The 26,768-nt window shown below is 49.3% G+C and overlaps 1 protein-coding gene across 1 annotated transcript in view; it reads right to left on the reverse strand.

Annotated features, from left to right (window-relative positions):
* NINJ2 (ninjurin 2) overlaps positions 1 to 26,507 on the reverse strand; it is a 71,484-nt gene extending 44,977 nt beyond the window's left edge. Inside the window, exon 1 of the mRNA XM_005681001.3 lies at positions 26,142 to 26,507. Within this exon, the coding sequence (XP_005681058.2) occupies positions 26,142 to 26,288 (147 nt within the window). The 5' untranslated portion in view covers positions 26,289 to 26,507. The remainder of the gene's footprint in view (positions 1 to 26,141) is intronic.

The following is a 26,768-nucleotide window of genomic DNA, read 5'->3' on the forward strand; positions in this document are numbered from 1 at the left end:
CCAGGCTCCTTTGTCCTTCACTTTCTCCTAGAGTTTGCTCAGATTCATGCCCATTAAGTTGGTGATGCTGCCTAACCATCTCATCCTCTGCCACCCACTTCTCCTTTTGCCTTCAGTATTTTCCAACATTGGGGTCTTTTCTAAGTTGGCTCTTCACATCAGGTGGCCAAAGTATTGGCGCTTCAGCATCAGTATCAGTCCTTCCAATGAGTATTCAGGGTTGATTTCCTTTAGGATTGACTGGAGGAGGAAATGACAAACCACTCCAGTATTCTTGCTGCAAGAATCTTGGCACTTACATAGCTTCTTATACCAAGTAGTCAATCAATGAATACGGAAGAAATAGATAACCTGATAGTGAGTAGCTACAGCATGAGCAAGATTTTCATTTAATATCAGAGAACCTGTCCCCTTGAATAAGGACGGGTATTTTCTTGCCTGAAATGCTCTCTGTTCTCAGATGTACAATCCCTCTATAACTTGGCAGCTTTGGTAAGACATCCCGAGGATACTGGAGGCTGGAGACCTGGGGTGGCTGAGTCTGTTCTCAAGACAGGATGTTGTTCCCAGTGCCAGGCGTTGTTAGGGTTTCCTTGGGCCTGGTGAGCGTTAACCTGAAGTCACTACAGCTTCCGGGCCTGTTCCCAGTGGGCCTTCGTCACACAAAGTCCTAAGGCTGAGCTGGATCCCTCTGTGGTCTGGTCCGGGGGAGAGAACCAGGTGTGCAACAAGGCGGTGTGAGCTAAGGGTCATTACAGAGCGTGTCTGGACCCTGGCCTCCTGGACTCCTTTCCTAGTTCCATCACCCCAGGACTAGGAACCTGTGGACAAGCCCTTCTCCCCTGCAGGCTCGGCCTGTTGGCCACAGCTTCCCAGACACTGAGTGCTCATGATGTGTACAGGCCTCCTGCTCACAGAGGCCAAGGTACACCAAGGGCTACAGGGCTGCGTGGAGGGATGAGGCAAGGCACCTGCCTCCGCGGGTTTCACTCTTATTGAACAGAAGTGAAACCGAAGAAAATCATGGCACAGCAGTTACGAGCGTAGCAGCAGAGTCTGGCTGCCTGGTTCACGTATGGCTGTCTCATGAGCTGACACCGGGCAATCACCTAACGGTCTTACAGATCAGGAGACTAAGGTACTCAGCATCTTAGTCTCCTGATCTGTAGGATAATCACACTTAACTGTATAGGAGGGCTACTGCAGGTCAACTAGGCCATGTGAAGTCCTTAGTACAGGGCCAGCACATGTAAGAACCCCTCAATTGTTTATTATTATTATTACCGAGTTAAATAATAGCATCAGACCTGGAAACATAGGGCATGAGGAAGTTTTCCAGGCCATCTCTTTAGAGTATAAGTTTTTTTGTTTGTTTGATTCTATTTTATTTTGGCTATGCTGCATGGCCTGTGGATCTCAGCTCCCCAGCCAGGGATTGAACCTGAGCCCTTGACAGTGAGAGGGCAGAGTCCTAACCACTGGACCACCAGGGAATTCCCCAGTGTCTAATTTTCCTGATAGAAGATGGCCCTGTCCTTTCCTTTTAGAGATTGCCCCAACACATACCCAGGGCCTAGTGGTCAAACAGGGGCTCGAACATTGGGGGAAATGTAATGAAGCCTGCTTTCCTCTTAGAGATTCCCCCAACACCCCAGGGCCTGGTAGTCAAATAGGTGCTTGAACACTGGGGGAAATGTAATGAAGCCTGTTTCTAATTTTCAAACGAATGGCACAGATAATAGGGAATTTAGGACCATGAGACTGGTGGTGTGAGCTGGGCAGGCAGGGAGGGCTTCATGGAGGAGGTGAGACTGACATGGACTTGACAGGTGTGGGTAGGATTTGGATGGACAACGCAAAGCAAGGAAGATTCCACTTATAAAAGCCCAGAAGAGAAAGGGGATTCGAGAGAGGTGGGGGAGACTTGGGGGACATGGCTGTGGCCCTCCACACGCACACACACAGGGTGGCAGTGGTGAGCCCAGAGCTTGGGCTCTGATTGTGGGGCCAGGCCCAGAGGTGGAGCCAGAATCTGTGCGGCAGATTTCTGGCCCAGCAACAGGAGCCCATCAGCTGCCCAACAGACCCTGGCCAGAGCCCTGGTCAGTCGGCAAGGCCAAGTTCTGTCTGTCTGGCTTCTCTTTCACACCAGACAGCCGGCCGCCTGGCGTGAGAAGCAGCTGTCACCAGGGCAGGGGTGCAGACCCCACATCACAGCCGGGCGTGACCTGTCCACCACAATTCGCTCTGACCCCTGGCTGAGCTGGTGTCCTGCTCAGGGTGGAGAAGTGACCTCGGGCCCGAGGCTCTGACTGCCTCTGTGTCACAGCCCTTTCCCCAGGGGGCAGGTGGGGAGCGGGTTTTCCCTTTCTGCACATGCCCTGAGCATCTCTCTGAGGGGTCTGTACACAGGGCATTTCCTCAGTTTCCTGACGAGGAAAGAGAATGCATCACCACGGTGACACTCATGTGCTGCAGGCCAGGCCTGTCCTATAGACCATTGTCACAATGTCGCTGTGAGGCCAGGGCTGCCAGGGAGGAGCTCACACAGCTAGGAAGCAGGTCACACAGCTGGTAAGGAAGTCACACAAGTAGTGAGCAGGTCACACAAGTAGTGAGCAGGTCACACAACTGGTAAACAGATCACACAGCTAGTAAGCAGGTCACACAAGCAGCAAGATAGGGTTTGAACCCAGGCCATCCGGCTCTGCTGGCCGCCGTGCCACCCGGATGGAGGCAGCACAGGTCCGCACAGGGGGCAGCAGCCCGTCTTCCTGGTCCGTCCACCAACAAGCTGAGACCCACTGTCTGTCCAGGTGGCGGAAATGAGACCCCAGTCCCTGGCGCCCTGCAGGCCCCTCGATCCCCGCTCAGGGAAACTGAACCAGACCAAATCCTCCCAGGCCCCTTCCTGGAGATGGAGCGCTTGGAGCCTGCCTGCCTGTGAAGCTTTAACACCTGAAGGAAGAGTTTTTGAAGGAAAGTGACTCTCCAGTCATAATTATAACCAGAGTGGCCCGCTGCCCTCTACAAGCAGGAAAGCTGGTTCTAAATATAGTGGGACGCTGACCCTCCCCTTTGTAGGTGCCCTCACTTGGGGTAGGGGGTGGCTGTGTGACTGGGCCCTCTTGCCTGAGACCCCAGCTCAGCTTCTCCCCTCCTGGGCAGGCGGCTGCCGAGCCACCCACCCCCATGAGGGTGGGAGGAGGGGGTCGACCTCATGCCTGAGGCTCTGGACGGGTAAGAGCTGCTGCTTAAGTAGGTGCCCGGATCCAGGGTGCATCTGAAAACCGAGATGCCTTCAACTGTTGAGCGAGGAAGGGGTTAAGCCTGGGATCTGGAAGAGGAGGGGAGGCAAATGTGGGTCTGGTGGGGAGGAACCATAGCTCCTGTCTCAGGCTTAGGGCTTGGGGCTTTCAGCTCCATTTCTATTTCTAACCCAGCTCCAGGCCCTTGAGCACTGCTTGCTGTACTCAGCCTAGCAATTTGGCGATGGCCACAGGTATGTATATAACAGAACAGGATGCTCTTAGGACAGAAGTTCTGGAAGAAACCCCAAACGGAAGGCCGGCCCCTACGCCCCCGCTGGGCAGTCTCTAATGACCCCTGGGGAATGTTCTGGACATGCATGGGCATCTGCAAATTTACTCACCTGACAGTCGCCTCTGCCTCCTGACCCCTGGGAACAGAAATGGGAAATATAGACTCCTCATGTTGTGCGTGGTGCTTTTTAATCATTCTGATTCCATCTTCAGTTAAGAGGGAAAGGTGGTGAAAAAAATAACACCAAAGCACAAAGGTTTCTACGACATTTTGACTGAAACTCCTGGAAGGCTGGAATCAGGTATGAATAGGGTAGAACCCCAGATTTCTGTAATACTCCTTAGGGGACTGAGTTTACTCTATGCCCTTTAAAATTAGAGGAGATTTTTCACCACTTCAGAATTATAGCAGAAAGGCTTGTAGATTTGAAGATAACATAACTGCACTGTGAAGAAGCCCAAAATATTTGGTAAGGATGCTCAAGTTAGGGGAGTTCAGCTGAAATAGTAATTTGTGGGTGAAATCTTAGCTAGGAAATTGGCTGCAGAATCACCCACTGATTGAAGAAAGGTTGGGGGTGGATGAAGTTTGTACCAGGCTCAGGACATGGAAAAGGATTCAGTAAAGCTAGGAGTTGAGTGTGCTCAGAGTTTAAAGTCCTAACCAGCCCCAGGGTGTCTGAGGCATGACCAGTAAGTAGAGTCAGAGATTCCATTCAGCAGAAGCAGACAGGAAAACAAATCTCTTTACTTTGTTTGTCCTGGTTGAAAACCAAACACGGTAGCCATGTGAATAGATGCCAGAGCCGGGAGTGTCCAGGCAGGGAGGGGAGGGTAAAAACGCAGCCAACCTCTAACCACGGGGGATGCCAACCTAAAGGCCCTCCCCATGCCATCATCCAGCTCTGCGCTCTGGAATGGTCACCAGTGTCCTGGCATCTCCCTGATTCTAGCCCACAGGACACTTCCTGGTTAGCCTGTCTTCCTGTGATCCCCCAGAATGTCACCTGGCAAGACTCAGCCTCCCTGTCTGGGACTGAGCAGCTTGAACCCCCTGAATGTGGCCCAGGTAGTTCTCAGCTGTTGTGGGAAAGCATTGGATGAAGAGGAAGCTCCAGGTCCTGTTGAGGCTCAGCATCTCAGGAAGGGAGCTGGGAGGAAGTGGGGGGAGGGAGGAGAAGTAGGGAGAAGGTTCTCAAGGTCAGCTGTAGGGTCCCCCAGTTTTCACCTTCTCAACACAGACAAGTTCCAGCTGACCCACTAATAGCTTTAGACAACTTGACCTTTTATAGAAACGAAGAAACTTTGTTGTTTCTTCCTTGCTTCAGTCTATAAAATTACAGCCCTGCCCGTAGTTTGGAAGTGCTGTGAGCACGGCACCGTGATGAGGCAATCTGGAAGGGTGCCAGCAGAACCAACGGTGGAGATTTTATGCCGTTAACACAAAAGACTAGTGGGCTGGGTTGAATGTGGGCAAGGCGTCATAGGATCTTAGGTCCAGCACGTTTCCTAACAGCAGATTTCAATAAGCGGGGCTGTGTATACACCTCAGTCTGGAGTCGGACTTGGGGCAGAGATGGACTGCGTTTCTTCCCGAAGAAGCCCTATGAGAAATAAGTCAGTTCCTCTTCTCCAGTAATCTCGTCCACATCCCCTTCTGGACCAACCTACCCATAAGGGGCCCCATACTCTTATTCAGAAAATTAGTCACACCTTTTAAGAACTTTGAAGGGTGACCTACTGTCTAAATAAATCAAGTGCACATTCCTTTGCTTGGTTATTTAAAGTCCTACATAACTTAGCGCACCGCACCCCCAGCCACCCACTCGAGCTCTCTCCTACACACCTGGCCATCTAGTCCAGCTGGCCTTCTCATGTCTCCAGAGGGCTCACTTCTTCCTGCCTTTGCGTTGCAATACCCAGTATCCTTCACTTTCAACTTTGAATTTTTTTTTTCCAATAACGTTTTATTTGTATATGATTTTAAAGGTTACTTTCCATTTACACTTATTACAAAGTGTTGGCTATATTCCCCACGTTGTACAATACATCCTTGAACCTCCTGTACACCCAGTCATTTGTGCTGACCACTCCCCCACCCATGCTGTCCCTCCTCCACACTGGTAACCACTAGGCTTTTCTCTGTATCTGTGAGTCTGCTTCTCTGGTTATACTGACCACTTTCCAACTCCCAATTTTTTTAAATTTTACTTATTCATTTGTTTTTGGCTGTGCTGGGTCTTTGTTGCTGCGAGGGCATTTCTCCAGCTGGGGGGAGCAGGGGCTGGTCTCCAGTCGCAGTGCATGGGCTTCTCGTTGCCATGGCTTCTGTTGAGGAGCGCAGGCTCCAGGGCACATGGGCTTCAGTACTGGCAGCTCCCAGGCTCTAGAGCACAGGCTCCATAGTTGCGACACACAGGCTTTGTTGCCTCGTGGCATCCTCCCAACCCAGGGACTGAACCCATGCCTCCTGTATTGGCAGGCAGATTCTTTACCCCTGAGCCACCAGGGAAGCCCTTAACCCCGAATCTTAATTTACTTTTCCCCTTTACCAATCCGCTGAAGTCCCCACCTTTGGAGATTTTTCCAACTATTTCCATTTTAATCTCTCCCATCTCCAAGTACTCTTCAAGACACACACACACACACACACACACACACACACACACACACTGTGCCCCTCCAACTGCACCGTACGCTACCACGAGTATGGATTTAATGTTACAGAGCTCCACACAAAGTAAATAACTGTTGGTTCATTGTCATCCTTCTACTTCTGTGAGTTAAAGGCTAAACACACATACAACACCAGTCTCGTCCCCGTTGTGTGGAATCTCAAAACAACATAACTTGAAGCATATTTGGGTCCTCTAAGTTTGGTAACAGGGAAAAAAAATGTAGAGAATGTTTGTGCCCAAGATAGTAAGTGGATGGATTCAGACAGAATAAACAGCTTGCTCAACACTGACAATTTGGATGCTTATCAGAAAATTGGGCACCTTGAGAATGTTGTACTCATGCTGACATTCAAATCCAGGGCCTCCTAACATTAAATTCCTTTGAGGTTAAGACTGTTCCTCCTTATTCTCCTTCTCTTTGAGGGAGTGGATACAAGTATTAAAGGAGATTGGAAGAAACTATATATGTCTTAAAATGGAACAGAGCAAGCATATAGACCAATGGAGTAGAGAGTCAGAAATAATTTATTTTTGACAAAGGTGCTGAGACCATTCAACAGGGAGAGGGCAATCTTTGCAGCAAACTGGAAAAAGTGGATATTCTCACATGGACAAGAATGAAACTGGACACTTTCCTTATACCACACACAAAAGTTAACTCTGAATGGATCAAAGACCTAAACTTAAGAGCTAAAACTATAGAACTCTTAGAAGAAAACACAGAAGGAAATCTTTGAGACATTGGATGTGGCAATACATGCCAAGATATGATACCAAAAACACAAACAAATAGGTAATAAAGAAAATAGATAATTTCAACTCCATCAAAATTAAGAACTTTTATGCACTAAAGGACAAACAAAAACAAACAACCCGATTCAAAACTGGACAAAGACTTGAATAGGCATTTCTCCAAAAAAAGATACACAAATGGCCAATAAGCACATAAAAAGACATTCAAAATTATTAGTCATTAAGGAACCGCAGATCAAAATGCCAAAAAGATACTACCTCTTACCCATTAGGATGACTATTATAAAACATAAATACAAAAAAAGAGCAAGGATGTGGCTGCTGCTGCTGCTGCTAAGTCGCTTCAGTCGTGTCTGACTCTGTGTGACCCCATAGATGGAAGCCCGCCAGGCTCCCCTGTCCCTGGGGTTCTCCAGGCAAGAGTACTGGAGTGGGCTGCCATTGCCTCCTCCGGCAAGGATGTGGAGAAATCATGAAATCTCAAGCCTCAGGAGAATCACAGCTGGTGAGAATATAAGATGATGCAGTTGCTGTGAGTAGCAGTCAGGCAGTCCCTCCAGAAGAAAACAAAGTCACATACTATCCAGCAATTCCTCTCCCAGGTGGAATTTCAATCCTAACCCCAAAGGATTCCAAGCAGGGACTCAACAGATACTTGTGTCCCAGTGATCAAAGCCACAGTGTTCACAACAGCCAGAAGTTGGAGGCTACCCAAGTTGTCTGTCAACAGATGAATGGACAAACAAAACGTGGTCCATACATACAATGGAATATCACTCAGCCTTAAAAAGGAAGGGAATTCTGACTCATGCTGCAACATTGAAAACATTATGCTAAGTGAAATGTCAGTCACAAAAGGACAAATATCACATGATTCTACTTATGAGAGACCATAGGAAAGGTAAAGTCAGAGACAGAAAGTAGAAGGACAGTTGCCAGGAGCTGGGAGTTAGTGTTGAATGGGTATGGAATTTCTGTTTGAGATGATGAAAGCATTCTGGAAACAGAGTGGTGATGGCTGTGCCCCGTTATGAATGTATTTAATGCCACTGAACTGACACTTCAGCATGGTTAAAATGGTAAATTTTGTGGTACAGATGTTTAAACCACCACTATTTTAAGAAAAAGAATATAAATTCTATCATGAGGAAACCATCAGACAAATCCAACCCGTGGGTCATTCACCAGAGTAACTGACCTAGAATCTTAAAAAATGTCAAGATGATGAAAGGGAAACAAAAGGGAATTGGGTCCTGTTACAGATGGGAGGCGTTGTAAGAGACAGGACACCCAAATGCAATGACTAATCCTTGATTATATATATATATAATATTTACTTATGTGCCTGCACCTGATCTTTGTTGCAGCATGTGGGATCTATTAATAGTTACCCGACCAGGGATCCAACCTAGGCCAGCGACATTGAGAGCCCAGAGTTGTAGCCACTGGACTACCAGGGAAGTCCTTCCTTGACTACATTTTAATTTACAAATAGAGGTCATTGTGTGGACAATTAGGAAAAAATGAATATGAGCTGTGTATCAATATTGAATTTCTTTAGAACGAACGTGACACTAGGGCTGTGTAGGAGAATATGTATGAAGGCCGATCTATGAGAAGTGTTTAGGGATGGTATCTGCAGCTTACTTCCAACTGAGGGAGGAAATGTGCATCTATGGAAGGAGATAAAGTACTTATGACAGCGTTGATGAATGTAGGTGAAGAGTTTAATGATATTATTTTCCAAGTCTTTCCACTTTCCTGTACTGGAAAATTAAAAGTTAGAGGGAAAAGTGGGATGGTCATTCAAATGAGGGGGAAATGCTGACTCTCTGTGATCCCGAGAGCAGAATGCGGATCTGTTTGCCACACTGGGCCATCCTGTCTTACTGACCTCACTCCCTGGAGGAACTGCCACGGACTCTTTCTTTCTTTTTAATATTCACCTATTAATCTGGCTGTGCCACATCTTCCTCGTGGCATGCAGATCTGGTTCCCTGCCCGGGGATCAAGCCCCAGCCTCCTGCATTAGGAGCTTGGAGTCTTAGCCACTGGACCACCAGGGAAGTCCCATGACATGGATTCTTTGGGAGGTGAGACTAGAGCTCCTGTCAAAAGCGACTGGCGAGAGGCCCTCCACCCCCGCCAGGGTGGCTTCTCTGCTCCCCCTCAGCAGTCTGTCCACGCCACCCACTTTGGTCGCTTGTGAATCTACTGCGTTGTGCTTCTCTACACATTGAAGTTTTGAGCCCCTATGGCATGACCACCTCTCGCTTTTCCTGTAACTCTCCCTCCCCCAACACCCCTAACCCCAGGCTTTGTACAGAGCTAAATCCATAGTAAGTGCCTAATAAATATTTCTCTGTTCATAGACTATTGACTTTGTCAACACAGAGGCATGTGTGGAAGCGTAAGTGGTCAAGGCTGAGGTTAAAAGATTTACCGCCACTAAGGTATTAAAAGGCTGCTGGTAGGGCCTTGCAAAAGGAATGTCAAGTGTAGGCTTTGACACCCCCTAATTCTCTGAGGCAGCCAAGTGTGACTGATTTAGGTAGTGACTTAGGCTCAGGGGTGGGGTAAAAGAAATACAACCTTGGCAAAAGCTTCCGAGTACCTACGTACAGAATGTCCCCAACCCGACCTATGGGGCAGCTATTCTCACGACCCAGGAAGCAGGGCCAGACAGAGGATGGAGGGCCTCTTGTTCTGGCTCCTGGAACAGACTTGCTGTGCCTAGAGGGGTCTGCACCCCCTGGGATTCAAGCAGAGCAGCACGGGCCCCCAGCAGGTGGAGGGGACAGCCCCCGGAAGCAGGAAAGGGCTGCCCACGCCTGCGAGCTGCAGGAGCCACCAGGCCTGCTGCATTCCACCTCCAGCTGGGACACCAGTGCTGCTGTGTTGCAGCTTGTAAGGGAGTGCAGGCGTGTCCTTCCTGCCCTGAGTAATCTTTCAGTGAGGCTGGAAGAACTAATGGGTAAATTTCCTCTCTGTCCCTCCCAGCTAAGGCTTCCAGGAGGCAGGCCCTCAGCTGCATCGTTACAATCTGTTGTTATTCCTATTAAATCACTAGGCTGGACACTTAAATTTTAAATTCAGTTGAATATTTTATTACATGCCTTCTTGTATTGGTCTCTGATTATTTCACTCAAGTCCTGGGTTCCCCCACAAAATCACAAGCTTCTTGGGGAACATGCTCTGTGTGACTCTGCCACCTATGCTTCCTCTCACATCCCGTATGGACACAGTAAATAGTAGGTGCCCAATAAATATATGAGAATGGATAAATAATCTATTGTATATCCATATTGTGTAATACTGTGCAGCACTTAAAAAGAATGAGATGGTCCTACACATTCTGATATGGAAAAATTTCCAATTCATATTATTATGTCAGAAGAAAAAAAAAATGTAACCAGGCATTGTATGAAACCCTTTATGGGAGCTCCCCTGGTGGTTGGTCTAGTGGTTGAGAATCTGCCTTGCAGTACAGGGGACACCGGTTCAATCCCTGGCCTGGGAGGATCCCACATGCTGAGGGGCAACTAAACCTCTGCATCACCACGACCAAGCCTAAGCGCCTACGTGTCCTAGAGCCTGCGCTCTGCAACAGGAGAAGCCCCCGTAGGTAAGGAGAAGCCCCTGCCCCGCAACTAGAGCAGCCCTCCGCTTGCTACAACCAGGGAAAAGCCTTTGCACAACCACGAAGACCCAGTGCAGCCAAAAATAAAAATAAATTTAAAAAAAGAAACACTTGATATATTACAGAAAGGACTAACAGAAGAAACAAGGGCTGGTCCAAATACCTGTTTATTTCCTTTCTCACATACACCCCCAGTCACAGACATTGTTGTAACTAGTGTCGAACCCAGTTATTTCTGGATTTTCCTTTTCAAAAGAAATTGTTGTTAATTAAAGAAATGACATGTGTAAGGTAGTTATCGGAGGACTTGTCACGATAATGGTCACACTCATAGAGCACTTACATGGGGCAGGCATTTCTTAGTGTTTCACCAGAATTAATTCATTTCACCCCCACAACAATCCTATAAGAAACCGAGGCCCAGAGAGGTTAAATAATTTGCCGTAGGTTAGACAGCTCAGCAGGGAAACGGAAGACCCAGGATTCAAGTCCAAGCCATCCAGAGCCAGAGCCTGCTTTCTTGACCACTGTGCTGAACATGTTAAAACGTGTGCCCCTTCCGCACCCTTTCCCTTCCTTCTCCTTCGTATGCTCAGTGATGGCACTCAGAATAGTGTGTGACAATTAACTGCAAAGAAGAATCCTGTTTCCCACCCTAACCTGTGGCTTCATCTGTGGATTTGAAGGTGTGAGGTACCTATAAGAGCTCCTGCTACCTTCTGGAAACTGTTTGTGGGTGGTTACTGAGAGAACATGACCATCTACCACGATTACATTTGTTTAGTTGCTAAGTCGCATCCGACTCTTTGTGACCCCATGGACCCCGCCAGGTTCCTCTATCCGTGGGATTTCCCAAGCAAGAATACTGGAGTGGGTTGCTGTTCCCTTCTCCAGGGGATCTTCCTGACCCAGGAAACAAACCCGAGTCTCTTATGTCTCCAATGCTGGCAGGCAGATTCTTCATCACTAGTGCTATCTGGGAAGCCTGATTGTGTTTGCGTGTGTGGTGTACGCAGATTCTCTAGCAAGTGCCTCCTGAGGACGACTTTAGCCCCAACTGTGGATTCTAAAGGGGCTTCCCTGGTGGCTCAGACAGTAAAGAATCTTCCTGCCATGAAGAGACCCAGGGTTCTATTAAGTAGAATCTCAGCTTAGCAGACAAGGCTGATGATTATGGGTGTAATGAACCCTACCCGATGGGAGGGGAGGGTAGACTGGACAACTTTTTGAGGATGGTAGGTAGGTAGGTTGATGGTTCTGGGCTCCTCTAAGCCCTGATGCATGACAACCAACACCACCTACAAGTGAATCAGGGGGCTTTGCACCAGGCCCAGGCCCCCAGGGGGCTGCATTTTGTGCTGTTTCACGTTAAACTCAAATGCCTCAAATTTGCCAGATCTATCATCACAACGACATGTAGCCCCAGCTCACACGTGGAATGTTTGCTCTCTGGCAGCCAAATGCATTGGAACAGGCAGGGGTGATCTCATAAGGCAGGGAAGCTGAGCAGTCAGTCAGATGATTCATACATTATTGAGATGGAGGAAGCGAGCATCATTTAATGAAAATATCTGGGTACTGCACAATCAGGAATCTCCAGATGTGTGGCAGCTTAGGAACCATCTTATCTAAAGTCCTTTTACAAACGTGGAAACTGAAGCTTTACAAAAGGGTAGGGATTAGCTTCCAGCCTGAGAAAAGTTAAAGTGGTTTATTTATTTATTTAAATACAGTACTCCTGGAGCCCCAGCGCTATGGGCTCAGACCTCCCCCTCTCTGGCTCCAGGGCCTTCAACTACAGCCATCAATTCATCTCAGGTGCCTGATAACTTTTTTGTTCCTCCTTGCCTTTTAACGGTATTTTTAGCTGTTGAACACCCTGTTCAGATCATTTTACTTCCATGTAGAAGGAGAATCACCTCCCACCCTACCCTCTCTGTAGCTCTGAAGTTGCAGATGCCCCCACCCATCCCTGCTGGATGGAGGGCTGGAGCTTGGACAAGAGTTAAGAAGGGATCTGCATAAGTTGTTTGCATCCCCTTTGTCTAGCTTCTCTCTTATATAGTTATGTTTACAAGGTGGAATTACTTGGCGATTTGCTTGAATTATTTTTAAATAGTAAAGACCAGCCATGGCCTTACAGATGTCCCATCAAAACACAAAAACCCTGTCTTCCAGGTGTACAGTGTATCTGACTTTTAAAGCCGCTACTTTCTCACACTATTCTGCCCTCCCACTGGGAAGAGGTTTCTCCAGGGGAATGTAAGATGTGTCTACTACAAGGGGACAAGTAGAAGAGGACCTAGGACCTGGCTGTCTTTCTCAGGCACTCTGAGCACTGGAGGGCGACTGTGCCCAAGCCTCGCTTTCTCCTTCCCTGGGTTCCCGACCTTTATGCCTGATTTGCAGATGAGCTTCAGTGGGAGAGGCCTTGGACACATGCGGGGCCTTACCTTTCTCTGCTGGGTCAGGGGGCAGGAAGGGGCATGAGGATGCGGGGAAGAACGTGCCTTAAGCCAGGATGCTCCTCACAGAAGCCAGCAAAGAGTTCCAGATCACTCGTTTTGATTAGATCCCTGCGCTGAAGCAAACAGGCTCCAGGGGAAATCGTTTCCAACAATTCCCTAGAGCTAGGTTATTTCCTAGCCTGCCCACCCTACCCCACCCCCGCAAATGTCTCTGAAGACAGTGTGACTCGAGGGTAGAGTCGGGCAGACCACAACCATTCTTCAGCAGGGTCCTGGCTTGGCCTTACCCAGAGGGAGAGCAGTGCAGGGGAAAGTGCACAGTGCTGCAGCCAGCCAGCCAGCCAAGGAGGTGAACCCCAGCTGAACCACTTCCGAGCTGTGACATTCAGCAAATTAAGTTCTCTGAACTGCATGTTTTCTCACCTGTAATGGGGGGAGGGAGGATGGGTAAGGATATCCGCACCGTTGCCCTAAAAAATCAGGCCAAAAAAAAAAAAGACGCAAACAAGACGCAAATGGTCTGTTTGACATAAAGTAAGTTCTCTGAAAGCGGCGTCTGTGGTCACTGGTGAGCTAAGGGAAGCGTAGGGAAACTCAGCAGGAAGCCAAGGCCGCGGGGCGGAGAAGGAACCGAAATAGCCCCGGCGGTTCCACGGTCAGCGGGTCCGCCAGCCCCAAGGGAAGAGGCCCTCTACCATCGGGCTGGAGCCGCCAAGTGGGAAGGGGGTGTTTTGCTCCAGAAAAGGGTGAGGATTGGCCTCGGCCTTCAGCGGGGGAAGGAAGCGATAACGCCACGTAACAAAAGCTCAAGGCCAAACCCACCGCCCGCCCAGCGCCGCACCGCGGCTTCCTCCCGAAGCCCTACCGAGTCAGCTGACTTCGCGGTCTTGCTGCCGGGCCAGCAGAGCGGCCCCCCGGGCTCCTCTCAGCCAATCGGCGGCGGCTCTACTCCTCTCAGCCAATCTGGCCCTGCGCGCTGGCCTCTGGTGGCGCGTGGGGCGGGAAAGGCCCTCTGTAGAGCATTGCTTGTAAAGCAAGCGGTCCGGTCTGTGTAACGAATATTCCTCTTTCCACGGGGCCTCTGCCAGCGTCCGCACTGGGCCGAGTCTGCTCTGGAGCCCTCAGCATCCGTTAGGGACTGTCAGGCACGGGAAGCAGCGCCCATTCTCCTCTCCAGAACCAGCCAGCTACCCGAGACCCTCGCTGGCCCCAGCTGACCGCCCCGCATCTTGCTCGCTGACTGGCTGTTGCAGCCTCTCAGCCTCGCAGCCTGGACTGGGGTGGGGGTGGGGTGGTCTTTGCAAGTACACGTCGGAAGAAATGCTTGTACCCCTGAAGTCCAGCCCGCACGGGCCCAGATGCTGCTACTTAAGAGCCGAACTCGGCTACTCAAGACAGACTTGCGTCTGTCTTGCTGTGTGGCCTGGGAGGGGACCTCCCACTTTATCCCTACAGGTATCCTGTAGGGGCGGATCATTGTTTTTGTCCTGCAGTTGAGGAACCCCAGGTGCCCAGAACAACAGTTCTGCTACTATTGAGGGTTGGTTTGCAAAGAAGCCAGAATTAATTCTAAGTAACTGGGCTCCATACTGGCACACTACGTAGAGGGTTCAGACTCAAACCCTCAGGGCTCCTTTGTTTACGGGAGGGAGGAAACTGCAAAGCCAGTGGGTCTAGATCCACATAATATGTCTCACCCGCTTCAGAGGTGGAGCAGTGGTAAAGAATCCACCTGCCGAGCGGGAGATGCGTCTTTGATCTCTGGGTTGGGAAGATCCCCTGGAGAAGGAAATGACAACCCACTCCAGTATTCTTGCTTGGAAAGTCTAATGGACAGAGGAATCTGACGGGCTGTAGTCCATGGAGTTGGGAAAGAGTTGGACATAACTGAGCGCATGTGCGTGTGCACATACACACGCACACACGCACACACACACACACACACGGGCTTTGCTCCTTGGAACAAAGTTAAGAGTCTTTAAAGGCCCTCTCACACTGTGGGAGCAGTCAGTTCACTGTTTAAGTGTGGACCACATTGCCACTTTTGGGGAGAATCCTGAGTTAATAGCTCATCTTTCAGCTCTTAGATTAAACAGTGCTTTCCTTGACTCTTCCGCAACCCCCACCGGCCCACGCCTGGATCCACTGCCTCCTCCAGCACCTTGGCAGCCCTTTTCACCCCGGCGGCTGCCCTGCTGCAGCTGCCTCTATGCTTGCGTCTCCTGCAGATGGAAGGAAGCTGCCTGAGAGCAGGAAGCACCTCTTGATGACAGCCTCAGCGTTCAGCTGGGATGTGCCAGGGAGGCCAGTGTTCCCCAGGAACGCCATTTGAGAACCACTGAGCTAGAGTCTGAAAAGTAAGTCAAACAGGGAAACTGGAGACAACCGTAAAAGCTTGACCTTTAGTAGTCATGATGATAGTGATCAACACAGTTGTCACTGAGTTTTTATCATGTAACAGGCATTGTGGTCAGTGCTTTAGCACAGGGCTCCACATACTGAAACGGCATTTGAATCTCAGGGGGATCGTGTTCTGATTCAGTCCGTTGGGGTGGGGCCTGAGATTTCTAACATGCTTCCAGGTGATGGTTCATGAATCTCATTTTATGTATGAACTTGTCCTCTTAAAAGCCCCACGAAATGGTTGTCACTATAATTCCTGTTTTACACACAAGGAAACTGAGAGGTTAAGTATGTGTGAACTTGGGTCAAAATAAATAAACTACAGAGCAGTGTGGAAGGGGACAATGGTGTGAGCATTTACAGTTATAGAAGGAAAAAGCAAAAGCAGAGGAAACAGTCTTTACAAAGGCCTGGTGTGTGGGGGTTGGGGTGGGGGGTGGCCCCAGCGCTGCACAGATTGCTCCTTCACCCCTTAGGCACCATGTGCACAGTACTAGCCTGCCGATGTAGGAGCCAAAGGAGATGAGGGTTCGATCTCTGGGTCAGGAAGATCCCCTGGAGAAGGGAATGGCAACCCACTCCAGTGTTCTTGCCTGGAGAAGCCCATGGACGGAGGAGCCTGGTGGGTTACAGTCCTTGGAGTTGCAGAGTCAGAGGTGACCAACATGTACACATAGTACTTATGCACTTTCCAAATACCCCAAATATTTGAGGCCTGAAAAAAATGTATTAGCACCTGTGTCTGAAAACCAAGTATTTAAATTGATTTTTCAAGGTTCAAATGATTAAAAAGCCTTTCAGAAAATGTTTTACATGAAAGCATTTGTATTTAGTGAATGGTATGGGTGTATTTTGGTACATTTGATTAAAAAAAACAGGATAGGGCTGCCTCCCCCTGGCCTAGGACCTACTGAGGATAGGTCGGGCTCTGGCCTCACTGGGTCTGGATGAGATCCTGAGGGCAGCCGGGAACCACAGCTAGAAGCAGGACAGTTCTCTGTGGCTGCAGTGAGAAGAAAGGGCTGGAGGGGGGCCAGGCTGGAGGCCCGGCGGCTTGAGAGCAGATAGCTGCTTACAGCCTCCAGAAGGCAAGAGGATAAAGCCACAGCATTATACAAGCCAATTAGTCTTTGATTCCTCCAGCCCCAATCTGACTCAGCATTCTAAATTTACTTAAGATTTGGGGACATGGGTTTTGCCAAACCCTTTCTCATTAAGGCCAGTGATATTCTGGTGGGGGTTGGGGTGGGATTTGAGAGCACATGTCTGGAGCGGATAGTCGGGAACGTGAACCTCAGCTCTGCTCCTGGCTGTGTGACTTTGCATAAATGATTTAGCTTCTTTGAGCCTCAGATTCCTTGCTGGGTCGCTGTTGTCCTGACTCAGGTCGCTATGACTTGGGCCTGATGGCCAGCAGCCACAGATGAACACTGTCCTTGGGAGCCACCAGCCTCCATCCTCCTTCTTACCAGCCTTGCCTGACCTCCCTACCACCTTACAGGTCTAGTATTCATCGCTCAGTCGTGTCCAACTCTTTTGTGACCCTGTGCACTGTAGCCCTCCAGGCTCCTCTATCCATGGTATTTCCCAGGCAAGAATACTGGAGTGGATTGCCATTCCCTTCTCCAGGGGATCTTCCCAACCCAGGGATTGAACCCACGTCTCCCACATTGCAGACAGATTCGTTACCATTTGAGCCACCAGGGAAGCCCCCTTACAGCGTCTGGTTTCCCTTATTAGAGAACTCGTCTTTTTGAGGCTCAGACAGCCCTGCCCTGGACTGGGATGCTGTCCAGGGTCCCTCCCTGTAAAGGGAGTAGATAAGTAGGTCACATTGGGGTGGCGGGGGAGGGTGCTGACTCCTTACAGGAGGAGGAAAAATACTGCAGGTCCCTCCTGTGGAGGATGGAAAAGGCAGCAACAGGGCTTCCCCTGCCCTGTCTATATCCCTCGGCCTCTCTTTCCCTCTGTCCCTCACAAGGTTGGTCTCCTGCAGGCTGCTATTACTGTGAAATGCCTGTGGGGACAGCACGGGCAATCCTGGACTCCTGGAGTCTGGGGACACCAGTGGACACTATTGAACTGAAGCTTGTCCACCCTCTGCTCTCCTTCCCACCCCCCAACCCCCGCCTCCTCTTCAAGCTGCCCCTACTAACTGCCAGATTCTGGAAAGGAGAAAGCTCAGCTTTCACAGAGTCCAAAGCTTCTGCTCCTTGAGCCCCATAGCTCCTGGAGACCCAGGGGACTGGGAGGGCACTGGCTGTCTGGCCAGTGATTGCCTGGAGTTGCTGCCAGAATCCGGTTCACAGAGACTGTTGTGGCAACAGAGCGATCATGGGTTTAGCAAGATCTCTGTTCCCCACTCCCAGCCCTCACCCTGTTGAAAACCGTTCGCAGCAAGGGGTGTGGATGAGCATTCAATTGTGTGGATTTCTGTGAAAACTAGAGAGACAGAGACAGGGCGTGGCCTGAAGGTCCAGCGCTGCCAGCCCGCCCTGCCCTGACACCCCTAGGGACTGAGCCCTGTCTGAATCATAACACAGGGCGGCCACATTTCTAGGAAACTGCAGCTGAAGGAGAAAGTTCCCAGTTGTGTGAATGAGACTAGCTAGTTGCGTGCAGAGGAGGACTGCGAACCTGTGTCCAGGCAGTCTTCAGGTCCCTGGACTTGGTGCCCAGGCAAGCACGCAGAACAAAGACCGAAGCCTGACCCTGCACCTGGGGCGGGGAACTCCGCCGGTTCCTGGATGGGGGCTGTGGAAACAGGGAGTTCACCTCGGCCAGGCCCACAGGTTTTCCATTTTCCTGGCGTGGGGCCTGGCAAGCTCCCAGCTCTGAGGCTGGCTGTCCGGGACACTGCAGCCCTTCTGCAGAGATACTCCACGTTGCATGACCTCATCTGGCTGCCCTTCCTCCTCCTGTCTCCAAGACCCTGGGCTTTTTTCTCCCCACCCCAAGAGAAAGCATGTGCCCCCTGCTCAGGGCCGTGTGGAGTGCCCAGGGGGAAGTCCCCACTCTTGCCCGGAGTTGCCCTCCTGGTGTGAGAGGCAGGGCTGGGTGACAGAAGAGAGACATCCGTCTTCACAGTGTACTCATCATGCTTAATCTCCCCAGGGTGGTGGGCCTGCCTGACACCTCTCTCCCAGGCTGCAGTACCCCGATGCGTCTCTCATCAGAGTGGGTGTTAGTCCCCCAGGTGTGTGGCAGGCAGACAGCAGCGGTGACAGTGCAGTGGTATCCGCCTCAAAACAAGAAGGTTGGACTCGGGGGCTGAGGCCTTTGTGCTCTCAGAAGGTTCAGAAGGTGACTGACAGCGCCCCTCCCTGGCGTCCGCTCCAGCCTGGGCTCTGGCCTTGCCCCCATCCTTTCCGGGTCCTGGGTGGGCTGCTTCCTGCAGGTCAGGTGTGTGTACTTCCCCTGGGCTCATGGATCTAGGAGTACCTCGGGGAAAGGAGGCCAGCCTTGGAGCCTCTACGCCATCTCCCCACACGACCCCCACCCCTCCGTGCCCCAGCATCAATCAGCCATGTCTGAAAGCAGTGGCTCTGAAACTTAACATCCATCAGAATCACCAGGGAATGTACTAGGATACAGATTGCTGGGCCTCATGTCCAGGGCTTCTGAGCTTGTAAATAAGGAGATGTTCAGTCACTTAGTCTTGTCCCTACTCTTTGTGACCCTCTGGAACTGCAGCAGGCCAGGCTCCTCTGTCCTCCACTATCTCCCGGAGTTTGCTCAAACTCATGTCCATTAAGTTGGTGATGCCATCCAACCATCTTGTCCTCTGTTGCTCTCTTCTCCTGCCTTCACTCTTTCCCAGCATCAGGATCTTTTCCAGAGTCAATTCTTTGCATCAGGTAGCCAAAGTTTTGGAGCTTCAGCTTCAGCATCAGTCCTTCCAATGTATATTCAGGGTTGATTTCCTTTAGGATTGACTGATTTGATCTCCTTGCAGTCCAAGAGACTCTCAAGAGTCTTCTCCAGCACCACAGTTCGAAGGAGCTCAGCCTTCTCTATGGGCCAGCTCTCACATCCATACATGTGAGAAAAACCATAGCTTTGACCAGCCAGTCTGGAGGGGGCACTGAGAATTTACATTTCTAACAAGCTTCCAAGTGACCGGAGGCGGCTGCCCCAGGACCACATCTGAAAACCACCGAGCCAGAGCAGGGCAGAAAGAAAACCTGGGTTTGAGCCCTGGCCCTGCCACCCTCCTGCCCTGATGCCTTGGCCTCCCTGAGCTTCAGCTTGTCCCCTATTAAAGGCGGAGTCATGGTCAATGGGTGGGTGGGAGGTGGGTGGGAGGATTATTTGGTTGGTGTATTTGAAGGACTCTTTCACTGTGCCTGCAAACTGAGTATGTGGTTAGTCAGCAGACATCATATTTACTGAAGCGTTGTCTGCTGTCCATCGGATACTTGGCTCAGTGTGGTGGCTGACGTGGACAGATCGTGTGCATGAGGATTCTAAGGTCCAGCTGAATATCATGTGTCTCTGGACCTCAGTTTTTTCCTCTATAAACAAGGCCTTCATTCTGTTGGGTCTGCTAGGTCTGCCCTATTTCAATGCAAGCAGCCATTTCAAACTCGGCTCTGGGAGGAAGTTAGGTCTTAGGAGGCATGGCTACGTTCTTCATTCTGGCCAACCCCTCTCCAAGGCCTCCATCTGAAAGCCCAGGTGCTTCTGCAGAGCTCAGAACATCATCCGTCACCAGAGGCACTGGTCATTTTACTGCAGAGGAGGGTGACATGGCCTTGAAGGTCCATCATGGTCTGGTTCCAGCCTACCTTTATAATCTTATTTCTCACTGTCTTTTCTCCATTCACCATGTAGTCTAGACAAACTGGGCTACTTGTCCTTCCTCAAAGATGCCCCATGATGTCCTGCCTTTGTTCACACCATTCTCAGAGCTAGAATGTTCTCTGCTGCTCACTCCTGTTCATGCTTCCGAGTCCACTCAGTGACTGCCCCCTCCAAGAAGGCATCCCAGATCTTTCTGTCATCTGTCTGTCTGTCTAGCTATCACCTCTGTATCTCTCTATGTAATACAGTGATTTTTGCTTTCTTCTGTGGATGATAGCAGAACGTGTTGCTGGGGTCGTCAGGTGTGAGATGTAACTCCATCAGGGACGCAGCCACCCCCACCCCCCGTTTATGTCTGACAGTGTCCCTCTGAAGGAGCTGCCTGCAGGCCTGTCTCTGGACCTCACATTTCTGAAGTCTGTTCTCAGAACATTCTCAGATGTGAAAAGCTAGAGTTGAGATATTAATACTACGTAAAAATTTTAAAAAGTGGAACAACCACTTCAAAGGAGAAACCAACTAACACAGATTAGTCAGCTGTTTATTTCCATGGTAGTCAGAGATGGGAAATAACTATACATGTATGTATGTGTCTGCTGTGGCTCATGTTCACAAATCTTATTTGCATGTAGGCACAGCTACTTCTCTTATTTTTCTTTTTTAACTTGTAGGGTTTTTTTCCTACTCTAAATATAATATATGGGTTAGAAGAAAATGTGTAAAGGAAATAAAAAGTAAAAATAAAAGCAAGAGAAGAAAATAAATATTTATAAGCCAGAAGTAGCCAGTATTAACATTTTGGTATATTTCTTATGAATAGTTTTCCTGTACATATTTATCCTATATGATTTTTTTAAAGGCAATTGGGATAAATGTTTATGTAGTTCTATCTAAACATTCTCTATAAATTAATTTTTTGACTTAAAATATAGTTAGCATTTTGCTATTCTTCCTTTAAACTTTTTATTTTATATTGGAGTGCATGCGTGTTAAGTCACTTTATTTGTGTCCGACTCTTTGCGACTCTTTGGACTGTAGCCCACCAGACTCCTCTGTCCATGGGATTCTCCAGGCCAGAATGCTGGAGTGGGTGGCCATGCCCTCCTCCAGGGGATCTTCCCCGCCCAGGGACTGAACCCATGTCTCCTGCATCTCCTGCATTGGCAAGCGGGTTCTTTATCACTTAAGTGCCACCTGAGAAGTCCCATACTGGAGAATAGCTGATTAACAATGTTGTGATAGTTTCAGGTGGACAGAAAAGGGTCTTAGCCTTACATATACACGTATCCATTCCCCTCTAAACCCCTCTCACATTCAGGCTGGTATTTGTTAAAATATTCTTCCCAAACACTGAAAAAAAAATTCCATGATATCTATTTTTAAAAATTTATTTATTTTTTAACTGAAGGATAATTGCTTTACAGAATTTTGTCGTTTTCTATCGAACCTCAACATCATGATATCTATTAACAGAAGTGTCAAATTTTATTTTGGGCTTCCTTTGTGGCTCAGCTGGTAAAAAATCTGCCCACAATGCAGGTGACCTGGGTTCGATCCCTGGGTTGGGAAGATCCCCTGGAGAAGGGAAAGGCTACCCATTCCAGTATTCTGGCCTGGAGAACTCCATGGACTGTATAGTCCATGGGGTCACAAAGAGCTGGACACGACTGAGCAACTTTCACGTTAGGAGGCTGTCTCCTATCATCCTCCTGTCTCCTTCCACCGCCAGCACAGGTGGGAAAAAGAGGGCTGAGGACTGAATCCATTTAGGAGAATGTGCAAGCTGGAGAAGAGCTCAGTTTGGGAAGGAGAAGGGAGAGCATCTTGGTCTCCACACTCTGGGTGGGGACGTATCACTGGTAAAAAGGGAAGAAAGAGCTGGTCTTCAGCCATTCATGCATCCAGACTCTGGGAGCCGGGGAAGATGGAAAACGAGTCAAGTCCAGAGGCTGGGAGGGGGCAGTTCCTGTGATGCCTGCGTAGTGGCAGTCTGCCTTGAGGACCCAGTCACCCTTTCTCTCACAGCTGGCCCACTGCAGCCATCTCAGGCTCACGATCCTGGCCTCCGAAAGCACCTGCATTGCTGATTGCAGACGCTTAAATTCATGATTTTTAAATCAGCATTTCCCAAACTTCAGCTGTACTTTATTCAAGATTTCGAGTTTTAGCGAAAAGAAACCAGCAATACACAGTCACACACCCCCTGATTCATATCACCCTAGCCATCACACTTCTCAACAGTTAAGATGATGACTGAAACATTCAGGGTGTGCCTACATCAGTCGCAAGGTCTGCCTTAAAGGTTATCATGCTACTTGCTTTAGCCTCATCTTAAGCAGTAAAAATTTTGAAATCACAGGTTTGATGGATTAGTTGATACTCTGTAACACACACTAAAACTGTAACGAAAACCAAAACCGTGACAAAAGAAAATTGTCAGCCATTGCTAATACTTTTACTACCAGCTGGTGGTAATTGGACCACATCTTTGGGAAACAACTGTTTTAACTAAACAGTTGCTTTATATTATAGTTGACTGTGTGTATTTCCTTCACTTAATCATAAGCTTTCTGAAGTCAGGTATCATCGTTTCTTTGGTGCTTTATTTGAGTGTTGAGGCTCAATAAATATTTTCCTTCCTTTGGTTTGGTTTGTTTTGGTGATGGGACATTGGTCAATAAGGGTGCTTAACATAATCTAGGTGCTTAACATAAGTGAAGCCTCTAAGGTCAGGATTATAAAGGGGAGAGCAACATTTATATGGTCAAGGAAGTTGCCCTGGGGCTTCCCTTGTGGTACAGTGGTTAAGAATCCACCTTCCGATGCAAGGGATACCGACTTGATCCCTGGTCCAGGAAGCCTCAGAGCAGCTCAGCCCATGCGCCACAACTACTGAGCCTGCACGCTCTAGCCCGTGCTCCGCAACAAGAGAAGCCACCACAATGAGAAGCCCAAACACCGCAGCTAGAGAGTAGCCCCTGCTCACCGCAACTCAAGAAAGCCCACGTGCAGCAACGTGCAGCCCACATCCAGCACAGCCAAAAATAAATGTTAAGAAAAAAATAATAAATAAATATGAAAAAAAAAGCTTCCCTGGAACTTCCCTGGTAGTCCAAAGGTTAAGAATCCACCTTGAACGCAGGTTCAATACCTGGTTGGGGAACTAAGATCCCATATGCTACGGGGCAACTAACACCACACACCACAACTACTAAAGTCCACGTGCTGCAATGAAAGATCCCACGTGCCACAACTAAGACCCGATGCAGCCAAATAAATATGTAAATAAATATTTTAAAAATAAAAAGTAAATGGTAAAAAAAAAAGTCACCCTGGTTTAAATACTGTGTCGTCATAATTTGGACTGGCGTGATCAGGCTGGAAAACAGTAAGTCATTCACATTCTATCTGTCCTTCTTGGAATAAGTAACACATCTACACATTTAAGAATTAGTCTTGGAGCAACATTTAGCTCATGGAGAAATTGAACCCACTATACTGACCTCATGAAATAAGAGGAATTTTCCATACCTTGAAAACATGGAGTGCAGTATATAGCCATTGATCAGAAGACACAAGTTGGATGAATGAATAAGGTGCTGATCTACAGTCAACAGAGCTTAACTACCCCTGGAAGACCATCCTCAGACAGAGAAAGAACTGTTTACTCAGTACATGGCATGCCGTGGTCTTTATACACATTGCTCCTCTAGATTCCATGCAGTATCCGCACGGGAGGAAAGGGTGGAATCCTGCCACCAGTTGACAGAGGCCCCACCTGTCCTTAACCACTGCCTGCCACCTCAGATGACTGCACTTTCCTAAAAGATCCAAGACTTCATGTGACCCAGAAGCCGGTCAGGAATTTGTGGAAACTAATGGATAGCTTTCTGACCAACCAAATAAACAAAGATGACCAAAGGGAAGTGTGACTAAGATTCCAGAATAAAAGAGTGTATTAAGAGAGGGAGAGAAGGGCACCCTTGTGTCAACCACCTGCAAGAGGTGGAGACATTTGTCAGGGTCTGGCTGACCCTGCCTCCCCTGTAGCCCTATCTGCCTCCTTCTTTCTGAACCTCTCTCCCAAGTGTGGAGTCCTTAGCCTGTAATTTAGGATAGCTTAGCCCAGTTGCATATAAGAAATTCATTCTTCAGAGACTGAAAATGAGCAATACTGCTTCCTCAGCTACTTAGGAGCCAGTGGAGGCAAGAACCACATGAAGTACAAAGAGGGTACACCCCTGGGTCAGAGACCTGAGTCTTTTATGACCTTAGAGTTGATTCCCTCTAACTCATGGTTCATTTAACAGGTATTTTCTCCTCCAAGTACTAACCAGACCCGACCCTGCTTAGCTTCTGAGATCAGATGAGATTGGGCGTGTTCAGAGTTGTATGGCCGTAGACTATTTAACAGGTATTTTCTGAGCACAGGCTGTGTACCCAGTACAGCCCTGGGCACTAGGGATCCAGCAGTGAATAAACAGGAGGTCCTGCTGGCCTGGATTTCACATCCTAGTGAGAGTGATTAGGTTGAATAAGCCATAAACAGGCAGTGTAACTGCTTCCCCGGTGGCTTAGATGGTAAAGAATCTGCCTGCAATGCAAGGAGACCCCGGTTCAATCCCTGCGTCTAGAAGATCCCCTGGAGAAGGGAATGGCAACCACTCCAGTATTCTGCCTGGAGAATCCCATGGACAGAGGAGCCTTCCAGGCTGTAGTCTACGGGGTCACAAAGAGTCAGATACAACTGAGCGACTAAACACGCACATGCAAGGACAAATCAGGGGAGGTTCGTCCTGAGAGGGAGGAGGGAAGGTCTCCCCAACACAGTGACATTTGAGCTGAGACCTGAATGTGTTAGGGAACCAGTCGAGGGCAAGAGCCTTACTGTTGGAGGGAGCAGCCCCCCCCCGAGATGGGACCACATCTGGATGGATGACAAGGAAGAAGACACAGAGATGAGATGCTGAACTGCATCAGCAGTTTGGAAACAGTTTTCCAGGCAATTCTAGGACCTCCCCGGTTTTGTCCCAGGAGTGGAAGAACCAAGGCGGAGGCCCCCCAACCCAGCCCGACACACACTACAGCTCTGCTTCAATGTGAAGCACGTACTGGGGTGCTGCTTAAGATTTTGCTCAAAGAACAGATCCCATGATCACAAATTCCTGATCTCCAGACTCCTCCATCCTTCAGTTGTTGGACTCTGAGAAGTCCTCATCCAACCTCTATGGTCCGACCCTGTTCAGTAGACAGAGTCAGAAAGTACAAGTCCTAGTGACCTGACCCTCCTCATCGGGATCCCCTCTGCCTCCTTGCGTGGCACTGGACTGGACTTGCTGACGCCCCCCACGCCCATCCCCCTGGGAAGGGAGTCAGGTATCCACCTTCTCCTGATCTTGCACTGCTGGAAGGAGATGCTCTGTCCCACACCTGAGAGCTTTATCTGGAGATGGGGGAACAGCTCCAGTTTCTTCCAACCAGTGCTATGCAGAGCTGGCCAGCTGCCCCCTCCCTAAACCCAAACTCCTCTTTCCTCTTCTCCAGAGTGGAACTGCCTGCAGCCCTCACAGAAGCTGTGGGGTTTGGGGCAAAGCGCCGGGAGGGATGTGCAATCATCTTCTGGTAAAAGCAGCATAATTAACTTTGACTGACACGAGGAAGCGGAGCCCAAGAGGGACTCAAACAGTCCCTTTCTCACACATTTCAGAACCAGCGGAGAGTCCGGCAGGGAGATGGGAAGAAAAGGGATAAACCAGCGCAAGGGGAGAGTATCCAGTACCAGAATGTTCATCCTTGCTCCCCAGCATACCCCTCTGCCCCCGGCGCCTCTCCCCTCTGTCCCAGGAGGACTTACCTGAGGGTCGACGATCCCTCTTTCTGGTTCCATCCTGCTGCTCTCAGCTGCCGGGCGCTGGTCAGACTGCGTGGGCTCCAGGCCCTGCCGTCTGGTCTCTGCCATTTCCTCTGGGTGGGAGAGACTTCCCAGTGGCGGGACAGACATGCTGTCTGCCCGTCTGATGTGGGATGCTGTGCTGGCCTTGGCGCCTGGGGAGTATACATGTGCATACACCTGTGTGTGTGTGTGTATATGCTCCTGGCAGTGGCATGTGGCACGTTGGCAGGTGGCCTTTTGAGTCGGTGGTGACAGCACCGTTGACCGCAGTGGCTCCAATGCCCCAGAGGAGCTATCTGAGGTCACCCATCCTGCTTTTAGCAAGAGTGTTACTCCTGGCAGAGAAATCCTGTGGGTTTATCCCGGAAATTGAGAAACAGCCTGAAGACACCATCTGGCTTCCTGCTGGTGGAGCCAAATATGGTCCCCAGTCACCAAGGCCGGGGAGCCTCCAGCTTATTTCCAAGATTAAGGCTCAGGGATTTCCGCTTTCCTTAGTTTCCTCTGCCCTTACAAGTTAAAAAAATTGTCGTTTACCTAATAGTCCCAAAGCATAAGCCTTACTCTACTAAGTGTGTGAACAATACA

This window comes from Capra hircus, chromosome 5, assembly GCF_001704415.2.
Source record: "Capra hircus breed San Clemente chromosome 5, ASM170441v1, whole genome shotgun sequence".
NCBI classification, from domain to species: Eukaryota; Metazoa; Chordata; class Mammalia; order Artiodactyla; family Bovidae; genus Capra; species Capra hircus.